This window comes from Muntiacus reevesi, chromosome 15 (assembly GCF_963930625.1).
Source record: "Muntiacus reevesi chromosome 15, mMunRee1.1, whole genome shotgun sequence".
Classification (NCBI taxonomy): domain Eukaryota; kingdom Metazoa; phylum Chordata; class Mammalia; order Artiodactyla; family Cervidae; genus Muntiacus; species Muntiacus reevesi.
The window spans coordinates 21,332,185-21,345,939 of record NC_089263.1 but is presented as its reverse complement, the minus strand read 5'-3'; the positions used below and the strand labels follow the sequence as shown (position 1 = coordinate 21,345,939).

Genomic DNA, 13,755 nt, shown 5'->3' with positions numbered 1-13,755 from the left:
AGGTTCCCAGAACCTTGTAGAAAGGGAACCTGGGTCTCCAGCCCCTAAGTGAGAGCCCAGAGTCCAGGAATCTTAGTCACAGCCCTGTGCTGGTTCCTCTGGAGCAAGTCCCAGGCTGTGGGGTTAGCAGCAGCAACCCTTCTTGAGAAGATGGTTCTCGTGCATGAGACAGTCTCAGGGGAGAGGCAGGAGAGCTGGGCGTGAGCAGAGAGAGTCTGGGTCTGCAGCTGGTGAGGAGGAGGAGCCCAGCTGGGAAGGCTGGCACTGAGGAAACGGGCAGAAGCAGCAGTCTTCTACCCTTCAAGGAAAGCAAAAGGGCCCCATTCTGTTCTAGGGGATGGTCTGTAGGGAGAAAATATCAGTCAGACGGGAAGGGTGTTAGGCTGCCCCACCCTCAGCCCAACCTGTGTCTTCTAAAACCTCTAGGTCAACGGCGGAACCTCCCATGGCCCTGCCACGTGGGCATCCCTGAGTGAGGGATGAGCCTCCCTGGTGAACACAAGTCAGACACGTAGGACCTGGAAGGGGCTCTCTTCTCCCCAGAACATTCTTATTTATCCCTGTCATATCCTGTATCATGTCACTGATTCAAGTCTTTGCCACTGTGGCCACAGGCTTCCTGGATCTCATGTATCCTGTGACAGCGCTGAGGGGCAGCCAGAGATCTGGGCCCAGGACTAGGTGGTTCACATGGGGCCCGGGATGACAGAGAAGCCTAGGAAGGGCTCTGTTGGAACTCAGGGAAGACTGGGGTGGGGGTGGAAATGGACACAAGCCCAGGGATTGGCACCGAGGCAGAAGGTGCCCGTGGTGAGGGTCGGGTAGAGCATTAGTGAGAACCAGAAGGTCTGAGTGTGGTCTGAGCCAGACCACAGGCCTTGACAGGACAATGAACTCCATGAGGGGTTGAGAATGGGAACCCACTCCAGGATGGCTTCAAAGCAGTGCCCTGGCAAATGCGTACAAGGAATGGGTGCAGTTTCTGGCCAGGCAGCTGTAGCTGGCTAGCCACAATGTCTGGGGGACAGATCCATCTAGGGACCCTAAGGCAGTGTCTGCAGCAAGGGTCCCAGAGTGGAGGGTGGGGGGAGGGTGCTAGCTGTGCCCAGGTCTGCACTTACCCCGCCCCAGCCCTTAGGCTAATTCAGCACCTTTTCCTGGGCATCTTGAGAGTCACCTCTTTGGCAGAGTCTTCAGATCAAAGGGAGGGGATGTTGGGTCTGTAACTCACTGTGCCAGAATTTCCCCTGGCTTTACTGGGCAAAGGAGACTTCTGACCCACCCCCGCCCCAAGGCCTGGCTCCTGGATAGCCAGGATCCTCACTACTAGTTTCTTTTTTAAAATACTTATTTGGCTGTGTCAGGTCCTAGTTGTGGCACATGGGATTTTCTGTTGCCACACGCAGGCTCACTAGATGCCACTTGGCTTCTCTGGTTGTGGCACATGCAGGGGTTTAGTTGCTCCGTGGCATGTGGAGTGCTGGTTCCCCGACCAGGGATCAAACCCATGTCCCCTGAATTGCAAGGCAGATTCTTTACCACTGGACCACCAGGGAAGTCCCCCTCACCATCAGTTTCTTCCCCGCCTCCCCAGCCACATTCAGGTCCCTCTCCATCATGCCCACTTCTACTGTGGCTACACATGAAGCAGGGTGGGGGCGGGGAAAGGCCCACCTCAGGTCTTTCCTTCCTCCTCAAGCATCTGAGCAGCCAACAAGGGCTTGGCACTGTGGTGGCAAAGAGGTTGTGGGCTGATAACCACCCAGGACTGTGGTGTGAACCATGGAGGGACTGCTCAGCCCAGTAGGTCCTGTCTCATGACACCAGCCTGCAACTGGCTGCAGAGCCTGGTGGACTGGGAGAGTCCCAGCTCAGGGGTGGGCCAGGAGAGCTGCTGGGGGAGGGTGCGCATGGACCAGCGTCCTCAAGGCGATGAGCTGGTCTTCTTTGATGGCCCGGTCAGTGTTGTCTCCCAGGGTCAAGAGAAGGATGGTGAGCCAGTGCCTGGAAGGGTGGGGCTCAGGACAGGGGTTAGAAATGTGCACCCTCCTAGATCTTCTACCTGATGGTGCTGGGTTGAACCTGTTTTCTTCTACCCCGTTGTCTCCCCTCTCCCCTGTCCCACTAACCTGTCTACTAAGAAAGAGCACTTGGGGCCTGCATTGTTAATCCTGACCACTGGGAACCCCACCCTGATGGCCCCATGACTACTGAGGATGCTTGGGGGTTCTCTGGGCCTCGGCATGGTGTGGAGGAAGGTGAGGGATGTTGGGGGTTACTTACCTGAGTGGCACCTTCACCCTGAATGTCACTTCTTATCTGCTGCCAAGGACTCCCTAACTTGAGTCCCTTTTCAGATCTGCCCATGAGTCCACCTGAGTGGTACTTCCCAGTGGTACCTGGAGAATAAAGGTTGCTAACAGCTCAGTAAAATGCTTCTGTCTGGGATCTTCTCAGACATGTGTCCCTGTCTTTGGGACTATTTAAAAAAAAACAACAAAACTTTATTCCTAGACTGAGTAATCTGTGTAATTAGTATTCAGATCAAGAAACAGATAGCAGCGTTGATATTTCAGTCAGAGATCAATCACAGAGCTCTGAAACAGTTCTACCCCAGTCTGCAAGTGGCAGTGGGATCCCAGAAGGCCAGCATAGACTTGTGTCCGGTAGTGCCAACATGATGCCATATGCCGCTTTCTGGGGTCCCTGTGGCAGGGGATGAGGTGTGTGGAAATAAGTGGAGGTTGTCTTGTTTTGGCTGAGGGAGAATGTGAGAAAACAGTTCTGAGGAAGAAGGAACTCTTGGGCAAGGTGACCTTGATGGAGGTCTTGATGTGCCAGGACCCCAGTATTTGCACCTGCAGAGGGAAGGCAGGGAGAAGGTAAGGCATAGTCCTTCTCACTTGGACCAAGGCCAGACGGAGACCCTGCGCTCCAGGAAACCCCTCAACTTCAGTCTCCTCAGCTATAAAATGAAGGGGAGGGCCCCTCAGGTTCTCCTGTCTCTCCTTTCGTTGAGACCCTAGGCATCCCCTCACCCCTTTACAAGCATCTCAGGACAACCAGCGCTTTCCTTCCACTGTGACCAAGGAGTGAGCCAACCTCTGGTGATCTCTGCTTCCTGGCATTTGCCCCCTGGAGTCATCCCCTCCTGCATCTCATCACTGTTGGTGTGTGTAAACAACAGAATACTGTAGAAGCTGTAGAGTCTGTTATTTTGGAAATGAGCTTATGACACTCCCCTCACCTCCATCTTAGCAGTCCCCTGGAGCAGTCCCTGTAAGGAGGAACTGAGTGAGTCTGGGGTGGGTGGAGTTGGGAGGCAGATCCGGCTCCAGGCAAAGCTTCAAATGACTGCAGTTCTGGCAGAGAGCTTGACTGCAACCTCAGGAGACAGCCTGAGCCAGAAACACCCAGCTAATTCAGTCCTGGATTCTTGACTCTCAGAAATTGTGTGAGAATGAGTATTTGTTGTTCTAACCAGCCTCGCTTCCGGGTAACTTAACAGCGTACATGAATACAATCTAGCCCTCGACCCAGGTCTTAGGGTTTTGGAAATGTCCTCAGAGCGAGTCTGGGCTCCCAGCTCTGGCCTTTGGAGCAAATTTCTCCCACGTTCAGTGTCAGTGGTGTGCTGGAGCTGGCTTGGGAGCCTCTGCTGGTATTACACTGGCAGTTTGAAATCAGCCACTATCCAGGTGGGGATAGTGGTAAAGAACCCACTTGCCAATGCAGGAGACATGAGACACAGGTTCGATCCCTGGGTTGGGAAGATCCTCTAGAGAAGGGTATGACAACCCACTGCAGTATTCTGGCCTAGAGAATCCTTTGGACATAGGAGCCGGGCAGGCTACAGTTCATGGTGGTTGCAAAGAGTCGGACATGACTGAAGCGACTTAGCATGCATGCATGGTCTTTATGCCACAGAAATTGGTGAATACTGCATCACTCCCCTCCCTGTGGCCAACTGTCAACACTTACCAGCACACCTCTGCCCTGAACTGTCCCCATCCCTGTATCTCCTTAAACAATTATATTTCAAGTATAAAGAGTAAAATAACCATCTGTGTCTGCTTACCCAGTTTAAGAACTAAAGCACTCATCAATTCAGCACATACCCACTGGATTCCTGTCTCACAAGCGCTTCCCTCCCCACCTGGAGTAAATCACTGTTCTGAATGTTATTATGTTTATCAAGGCCATGCATTTTGGGGTACTTTTACTACATATAAATATATTCCTAAACAATATATTGTACTTTGTGACTGTAGTGTACTGCCTGTTTAGAAATTTTATATAAATGGTATCGTAGAGTATGTATTCTTCGACATTCTGCTTTTTTTCATTCAATGTTGTGTATGAGTCATCCATGTTGATACGATTAGCTTTATTTCATTTACTTTTACTTATATACAGTATTTCATTGTGTATGTGTGTGCATGCTCAGTTGTTGAGTGGCGTCTGATTCCTTGCGACCCCACGGAGTGTAACCCACCAGGCTCCTCTGTCCATGGAATTTTCCAAGCAAGAGTACTGGAGTGGGTTGCCATTTTGTATGACTACACCACAATTTATCAATCCATTCTCCTGTCGATAGGTATGTAAGGTATTTATTTTTGCAATTTTGAATAATACCTATCAGAATTTTTAACCCCAACTGCTGCCTCTTTAACATGTGGGCAAGTTTATCTAACACGTTACCCGAGGAGTGGGATTCCTGGTGGTAGCGCATACACACCTGCAACTTAACATTGCCAAATTGCTTTCCAGGGTAGCTGTACTTCACATCAAGAATATTCATGGTATCATCATTCATAAAAGTACAATTCACACTGCTAATCACCAGGAGAATGGAGAAACAAATATGGTATATCAATACAATGGAATACCACTTAGCAATAAAAGGGACTTAACTACTGCTACCTGCATCAACATCGATGAATCTTGTTGAATAAAAGAAGTTAAAAGTTTAGATGAAGTCCTAAAACAGGCAGAATGAATCTGTGAGAAAAGTGACTGGAAGATTAGTTACCTCAAGGAGAAGGGGATGAAGTGGAAAGGGGCATGATGGAACCCTATGGGGTTCTAGAAGGAGTCCATGCCTTGGTGTGGGTAGTGGTTACCTGGGTGTATACATAGGAAAAAAGCATCAAACTGGATACCAGACTGTGTATTCTGTGCACTCTATATGGGGTTAGCCCTCGATTTAAAAAATACAGGGAAAAAAAAAAAAAGAAAAATGTAGAAAATAAAACCCATAACCAAAGTGGCTGAACCAGTTTACAACCTGACTGGCAGTGAGTTTGCCACTGGGAGAGTGAGTCTTTTCATTGCGTCTGTCTGGGGAGTGTGGAATGGTGTCCTTCTGTGTTCATTTGCATTTCCTTGGTTGTGGGTGAGTACAGGCATCTTGAGATAGGTTTGTTGGACATTTATGCTTCCACTCCTGTCAATGGCCCATTCCCATCTTTTGTCTATTTTTCTATTTGCCTCACTGTAGAAGTTCCTATATATTTTGGAAACTAGTCCTTTGTAGATCATGTATTGTGAATACCTTTCTCTAGTGTATGACTTTTCAAGTTTTAAACTTGATAACCTAAAGGTTTTAATTTCAATGTGGTCAACGTTATCAATTTTCCTTTATGCCCTATGCTTGTTCTACATTCACAAATTTTGTCTGTACTCCAGTGTAATAAAAATGTTTTCCTAATATTGTTTTCTAAAAAAATTTCCTGGCAACCGAACAACAAAAAATTTCCAAGTAATGCTGTATATATTTTCATTTTTATCCCACTTAAAATTCCCATTTGTGTATGATGAAAGGTGGGACTGATCTAGTTTCTTTTATTCTACTTAAAAGGGCATGAAAAAAAGCTCAAAAAAACAATGTGCTTTCTTTTGCACAGAGCTTGGCAAAAGCTGAGTAGACACTATATGCTTACTTTACCTTGTGGTCTTGAATTCCTAAAGGAATCACCCTTCTGATCTTTTCCAGCCAGGAAAGTTACTTTCTCCCTGCCATCTCTTTTCTTCTCTTAGCTCTCTGCCTGCTGTGGAGGCACTGAACACCTGAGCATATAAAGGAATACAGGTTCCCTCCTGGTGCATGCATTTAAAACTTAGTCTAGCCAACTACAGTTACACTCAAAACCTGTGTTATAAATCTGGGGCTTGACTGCAGAGATGGTGCCAGGCATAGCTGGGCTCAAAGGCTATTTGTTGACTAGGAGAATGGATAATGCTGCCTGTTTGTTCCTGCTACTTCAGTGACCAGCTGCGGGGACTTGACCAAGTCATGTAATACCTCCACCTCGGCCTCTTTCCGCACCCTGCCCTGTGTACTGTAGGCATCTAGTCAGGGGTACTGTTCTTCCTGTATAACCTGCAAGCGTGGCCAAGTCAGGGCAGGGAGCCAGGACTCACCAGATGCACGAGGGTATGTGCACTCACCCACCCCTTCCTTCATTGCCTACATTGAGCTCTGGGGTCAGTCAGAAGGTTGTACACATGTAAGGGTGCTGGACATTTTGTTCTTACCTGGTTAAAGCTTTAGGCTCTGAAGCCAGAAAACTGCCTGGGTTTGAGTGCTCACTTTTCTACTTCAAACTAGGAGTCCTTGAGCTAGTTACTTCTCTGAGCTTCAGTTTCCTTGTCTGCAAATGGGTTAAATGGGTTAATGCAGGTGAAACACTTGGGACTGTGCCAAGCACAGGTCAAGTACTCAGTGAAGGTCAACTATATTCTCATTATTACTGCAACAGAAAATTTTAAGAAGAGGGATTTTATGCAGCAGAAATTTCTGTTACAAGACCCCTGAAAGATGCCTTCCTTTTCTTACAGATGGGAGTTTTAAAATAGTACCTGCTGTCCCAGGTACTGTTGCCTTGGGCACTATTCCAGTTTCCGGTTCTTCTCTTGCTCAGCTTTGGGTCAGGGAAGAGAAAAGCATGAGCTTCGTGAGGCCCCTGGACAGACTGGGCTTGATTCTTTGAATTAATGACCAAACTTAAAATTAGGAAGATTGCACATAAAAAACCCCCCAAAAACACGAAAACTGCTTTTCCAGCTGTCTTGAAAGATTTGGCTGAGCTGCGATGTCATTCCTGCACAGCATCCATCAGCTAATCCTCTTTAGATGTAACTGGGGCCTTCCTGGTGCTGCCATTCACCCTCCATTGGCTCCTGTGCTGTAGGTATCTGGGTGTGGCACTCCCTGAGAGGACAAGCAAGATACATCACCTCGGTTGAGTTGTCCTACGCTGTTTGTGGGCCAGGGTGGGACTTGTGGGTGTGTTGCTCCTAGAGAAGGAAGAGCTCCAGACGGGGCTGGTGTGGGAGGGTTCCATGGAAACTAAACCAGGAAGTAGGGAATTCCTGGGCAGCTGAAATGGGGCATCTTCAGGAGGGAGGGGGAAACGCTCAAGGGGAAGAGAGAGTGGAGCAGTTTATGGCTAGGGGGTGCCAGGGTCCCCTCTTGCCCTCCCCTGCCGCCATCACCTCTCTGCTCAGAACCTCAGCAACTCAGGGGAGCTTCTGCACGGGGACATTCTACGGATGGAGACCCGCCCGCTCTCATTGCCACTCTGAGTTCTCCTGCCGACTTTTACTCCAGCGTCTGTTCCTACCCTTTCTCCCATTAATCCTCTGCCACCAGAAGCTAGACCTTAACTCCCTCCTCTCATCCATTAGATCCTGCCAGCCTCATCAGCCTGCCAGGAAGACAGCAGACCTGTCTCCCCAACTGCCAGGAGGAACCTTAAGCAGACTGCTTTACAAAATAGTATGATGGTGATGCTGAGGTAACACAAGTGGAACACTTAGGCTCAACAAACGCCCATCCCTTTTGTCCCTACCGCAGTCCTTTATTTCTCCCCATTTACTGTCAGACCTCTACGACGTCTGCAGTAACATCTTAAAAAAGATCTGACACTATCATTCTCGGTTCACCATTTTGAATAGTTCCCAGATGTCTGCAAAATAAAGGCCCTTCACGAACTGGGCCCAGGCTTGCCTCTTGCGGTATCAGCACGCATTATCCTCTGTCCTGGTCAGAAGGAGCCTCTCTGTTCTGCACTCCTTCCCAGCCTTCGCCTGCCCTCCCGCCTGGAACGCCACCTCCGTTTCCGTGCCTGCCCTGGGTTTCAGCCGAGGGGTCCGCTCCTGCCCCAAAGACGCCCTCCCTGACCACAGTCTGACCCACCGCCGGGTCCCTCCTCCGCTCTCCAGTAAGTTTTCCTTTCGCAGTCTGGAAAAAGCGTCGGAAGCGGCTTCCCAGGGAACTACAATCCAAAAGGGGATTCCTGATGTCCTTGGAACTTTCCGGAATCCCCGGACGCCCGCGCACTCCAGCCCTGGCCCAGCAAACGAAGCAGCCGGACTAGGTGAGCGCGCCTGCTGGAACCCGGGAGTGGGGTTGGGCAGAGGCGCGTCGCGCAGGCTCTCTCCAAGGAGGGGTTCTTTGGCAGAAAAGGAGCGTGGACACCGTAAAGACGGCTTTATTGACAAAGCGCGTTGCCGCCCCGTCGCAGGGGCTTGTGAATGGCGCTCTGTAAGGGATAAACTGAGGCCCTAAGAGCGAAAGGACGTGATCAGGGTCACTAGGTGAGTGGCATGCTCCGCTTGGACCCTGGACTCCTGGGGCGGGCGGCAGGGTGCGAGGTGCTGAGCGCGCCCCTATCAGGGCGCCCGGCTCTGGGTGGGCGGCTGAGCCCTCGGCCCGGCCCGCTGGAAGGGGCGGGGCCCCGGGCGGGGCCGACACAGGTGCTTCGCATCCGGCCGTGGGGGGGGTGTGGGGGGGGAGAGCGGCTCGGTGGGGCTTTATAAGCTGCCGCGAGTGCGGCGCTGTGAGCGGCTCGCTGCAAAAATAGTGCCCACGTGTCTGCGCGTCCCTCGCCGAGCCGGTCAGCCGCCCGCCGGCCGGTCCGTCCGTCCCGCAGGGCCACGCCAGCCCCATGGCGTTCCCACTGGTAAGAGCTGCCCGCCGCCCGCCGGGGCGGGGCTGGGCGGGGCCGCGGTCAGGGCCGCGGTAGCTAACGGTCCGCGCGCAGCCTCGGCCGGTACCGCGGTCCCCTCCTCCCCCGCCCCCACCCGTGCGCGCGAGTCCCGGGCGGGGCGCGGGTCACGTGCCTGCGGGCGTGGGGCCTCGTGGAGGGGTGTGTGGCGAAGGAGGGGTAGGGAGCCTCCTCGTGACTCAGGGCCTTTGGGCTTAAAGGCGCCGCGGCCCTCCGGGGGCGGCCGGTGAGGCCTCCGAGCTGCGCTGCAGACTCCTGTCGCCCTCGAGTGTATGTCCAGACGGGAGCTGACCGGACGCAAGGGCGCCTCCGCGCCCGGAACTTTTCCTTCTCCCGCAGCCGTCGCACGTGAGAGCCGAAGCCACCGGCGCCGGGAGCTCACTTGCCTCGCCACGTCCCACGCGAGCCTCGTTCGTACCCAGGGGCCAGCGGGGGAGGGTGGGGCGGGGCTGCTGGTGGCGTAGGCCCTCGCGCTGGGCCTCGGGTCACGGGAGATCTCCACGACGGCAGTGGGCGCGGCTCCTTTAAGGCGGAGGGATTAGTCCCCTCGTGCCTTCTGCACGCGCTTCCTCGGCCCGGGAGGTCACGTGGCTTCACACGTTGGGCTGGAGCTCGAATACTGGGGCGTGGTTGGCTAGGTGGGGTCCAGCACCAGTGGGTGGGTCGACCCGCACGTGCAGCGCGGCTTGGAGCTGGGGAGCCGCGCAGGTGAGCTGGGTCCTGGAGGCATAGGAACTGGTCTTGCAGGATATGGAGGCGCCCCAGGCGTGGAGCCAAGCTAGGCCGTGCCAGCCTCGTTTTCTCTAACCCGGGCTCTCTAGGTAGCGGAGAAGCGTGCAAGTGATCATGGCGTTGTTATTCTCCCCTCAGCCCTGGACCGGACCAGGTGCCCAGACTCGCGTGGGAGGCTTGACGCGGGCCCCCCGCTCTGGTTCCGGGTTTGCCTGAAGGGACAGCCGGCTTGCTTGGCCTGGCCAGTCAGGGGTTAGGAAGGCCTGTGCCTGCCTGGAACCCCGGGGGGAGTGGGGACGCAGACCCAGGAAAGTTTGCTCCCCGTGGGTTGTCCCACGTGGCCTCATTCTCTGGCTTTTTCCTCGTGTGGGTGGTGTTTACGGTCAAGGCGACCCTGACTTTGTTGCGTCATCCCCCTAGGGTCCAAGCCAGGGTCCTTGTAAGTGGCTCAGTGCCACCCCCGGGACCTAGAAAGTCCAAGCCGACCTTGGGGCTTTGGAGAAGGTCTTGGTGTGCACGGGTTAGTTTTTGGTGGCGCTCAGCCCCCTGCGGGCCTTGCCCCAGTTTGCACAATGTTGCCCTCGGGAGGCGGGTGGGAAGCACGAGGACTTGGGACAGCAGCGCTCAGAGCCCCGGGGTGGGGGTGGGGGGCGGGGACGCGGAGGCCTGACACCCTCCCCCAGCCTCCCCGCGGGCCGGGCTGGGCTGTGCTTAGCGCTGCGTTTTGCTGGCAGCTGCCTCCCTTGGTCTCCCTGGCTACCGATCAGCCGCCTCGCTCTCTTGCTGGCACCTGAGTACGCGGCTGGTCAGCGTCATGTGCTGGTGAGGGGCGAGCGGGTCGGAAATGGAAGCCCCAGTTGCACCGCCCGCCTCGGGTCTGCACCCCAGGTGACAGCAGTGACATGTGTTAGCTGGCCGCGAGTGTCTCCTGAGGAGGGTGTGCACCCTTAGGCTCAGGTTGAGATTGAGCTTAGGGACCCACGCTGGGCTAAAAACAAAAATACATCCAAATAAGCAGAAGGAAACCTTGGAAACCTCGGGCTGGCGGTGGTTTCCCTGGTTGGTTAGTTTTGCTCGTAGGTGGAAGGGGAGTGGAAGGCAGTTTTGCTTCTGGAGCTCCTCGGAGCTCTGGGCCGTCGGCTTCCACCCCCCCTCCCCCGCCCCCTCGGGGACAGGAGAGTTCAGGGCCAACCCTCCTCTTCGAGCTTGCCTGGGGCGACACTGTGTTCCCAGAGCCTCTTGCTCTAGAGTTTGGCTCTTGCCACGGTGATGTAATCTAAGCTTGAGCAGTGGTCTGGCCGCAGTATATGCTCAGTATGTTAGAAGCAGGATGTGAAGTTGACTGCCCTGTGTGTAGGTCACTCTTTGTATTAACGGTGTGGAAATACTTGTTTTCCGTCCTCCCGTGGGTGGCCTTAGGAAATCTCCCTGGCCAGGCTCCCCTTTGGGGAAGGGGAGCTGTGCCAGCCTGTGCAGCAGGCAGGAGGTTAGAGAGCTGGTGCGTGTGCTGAGGGATCGTGGAAACACAGAGCAGCTTAGATTGGGCCTTTAGGCACTCGATGAAGGCAGGGTTCTGTGATCTTGTCTTTGCTGTGATATGCACTCCAGTGTCTGTGAGGCAGGAGGTGGAGGAAGGTGATCACAGCAGTAAGACTCCAGGCTAATGATAATAGCGATCTTTGTAAGTATTTTCATGGGGTTACCCAAGTTATTCATTTTGTTTTGAATCATTAAAATGGGCTACAGACCCAAATCCCTACAGGGGCCTGAGGTAACATAAACGAGTATAGGGAAAGAAAGAAGAGCAGTGCCCCCTGAACTACAGAATTTGCGTAAAGAGCCAGTGGCTGGTTGGCTGTGCAGAAATGTGGGGCCAGAGTTCATGGATCTTTTGTTTTTTCCTAGCTAAGCTGCCAGTCTCTTAATTCTTAAATGTAACAATTAAAAAATTTACAACATTGTCTGAATCAATCATTGTCTCTGAAGGTTGTGTTCAACCTGAGAGCTAGTTTGGGATCTTTTGTCTCAAAAGGTCTCTTTTAGATTTCCCCTTCCCCATTTTGCAGGTGATGAAACAGGCTTAGAAGTCAAGTCACAAGGCCACCAAGTGAGAAAACTGGTTGTTTGAACCTAGGTCTTTCTGGTGCGGTAGTTCAGCCTATGATACTGGGTGTATTCTAGTATGTTAGAGGGCTCAAGAGGGTTTTTGGTGGTATATATTGTACGGAAAAGGTAGTGGTCTATGGGCTGGTCTCACTCATAGGCAAGAGCGAGCTTTAACTGCATTGGAGGGAACCTGGGTTGCTGTGGAAGTCAGTGTGGGTCTTCCGAGCATTAGTGCTGTGGTGCTGATGTCAAGAGGAATGTGCTGTGTCTATCATTCCATGATATGTGTCAGAGCAGTTTAGCCATTCTGAGAGAGCCAGAGGTCTGGAGAAGTCAGGCTCCTCCCACTGTGGGGGTGACCCTCCTAGTCCTCTGCACAAAAGACTGTCCTCTTTCAGGACAGTTAAATTTCAGCCACCTTTTTCCTTCTGAGAAAAGGCATTATGTGAAATCATATGATTGTTGCAGACCTATAAAAGTAGAATGGGGCGTGTTAAATCTTAGCTTTTCTGTCTTAGGTAAAATTCCCGTAATCCTGTCTCTTAGATTCCCAGGAAGAATTAATAAGGATTTTAGCAGTGCATGGTAAAATCTGGAATAAGCTCCTAGGACATAAAAGGAGCTCTGTACCAGAAATGAGGGGCTGGGGTTTCATTCTGGACAACAGTTAGAATCCTTCTAGCAATGTGTAAGCCACACTAGCAGATGTAAAAAGATATGTGCCTTTATTTCTGTATCTTATTCCCAAAGGATTTAAACATAAAGAAGTAAAGACCATGTTCAGAGACTTGCCAGAGGGAATTTTTTCAGTGAGAATGCAGACTCAAGTACAAACCAGATAACTTATTTTCTTTTTTAACCTGTGGTCTGGGAAGTTTTGGGGAAGATGAAAACTTTAAAGTGTTACCTGTTCCCTCCTGCTGTTTTAGTTAGCTTTACAGGTCACTCAGCCATGAATTCACTCTTGTGAATCTGGTGGTGGAGGGGAAGGGTGAGATGACTGGAGTAGATCTGCCCTGGAATTTTAGTGTTTATTTGCTAGATAATAAGTGTGCAGAATTTCTTATTCATTGTTTTCAGCTAAATGACTGTTTCCTCAAGTTGTTATGTGTTTGTTTAAAGGGCAGGTTAATTAGTGGGTAGTATTTCTGCCTTTAAAGTTTGGGATAGAGATGCATACCAAACCCAGATATTCACATTTAGGCTGCTGTCTTCAGTAGCTAGTGGTTGGAGGCAGTAAGAGAATCATGAGATCAAATAGCAAGGTATTTTCTTTGCTGTGGAAGAGCTGTGCTGATCCCATCCTGTTCTGCAAATCTGCTTTTCCTGGGCAGTATCTAAGCTGTATGGACTCTGGGAAGAGCTTGCCAGAAAGCCCTGGGGTAGGGGATGCGGGATAGGAAAGAGGGTTGGGCTTAGAGGTTGAAGTGGAGGAAGTCACATAAAGAATTTTTGCTCCTCTCTGTTTGAATCAAACCAGGAGGCACTCATTGCACCCTTTCAGTATTTGCATTCTGCTGGCCGCACCTCCTTTGCCCCCCACACCTGTTGCTTTGGGAATGCTCTTTGTTTTCTTTCCTGCCAGTGTTGCAGCCTGATTTTAGTTATACCTGCATGAGAGCTTGTTATCCTCTGTAAGCTCACAGATTCCAAATGCTGGAAATTTTTATGTTCAAGATAGGACTGCCAAAATGAGGCATTTTTCAATTACAGTAAACTGGCTAAAACGATTGAACTTGAAGGTATATATGATAAATAAACATTTCATATTTCTCATAGGAAAATTATATGATTTCCCATAAGCCATTTCCAAATTTGAGAGTGTTAATTTTACATTGTTGGCATAGTTTTCAGTTTCATTTTTGGGATTTAAAAAGGCTCTTGTTAGGGATTAGTTTGTCTTCTT

At 51.5% G+C, this 13,755-nt stretch overlaps 1 protein-coding gene across 4 annotated transcripts in view; it reads left to right on the top strand.

The window, feature by feature from the left end:
* Positions 1-9,282: 9,282 nt before the first annotated feature.
* The window catches only part of CPEB1 (cytoplasmic polyadenylation element binding protein 1), a 108,720-nt gene continuing 104,247 nt past the window's right edge, over positions 9,283-13,755 (top strand). For all 4 annotated transcript variants that reach the window (XM_065906113.1, XM_065906114.1, XM_065906112.1 and 1 more), the window contains exon 1: positions 9,283-9,421. In XM_065906113.1, the coding sequence (XP_065762185.1) occupies positions 9,284-9,421 (138 nt within the window). In that variant the 5' untranslated portion in view covers position 9,283. The remainder of the gene's footprint in view (positions 9,422-13,755) is intronic.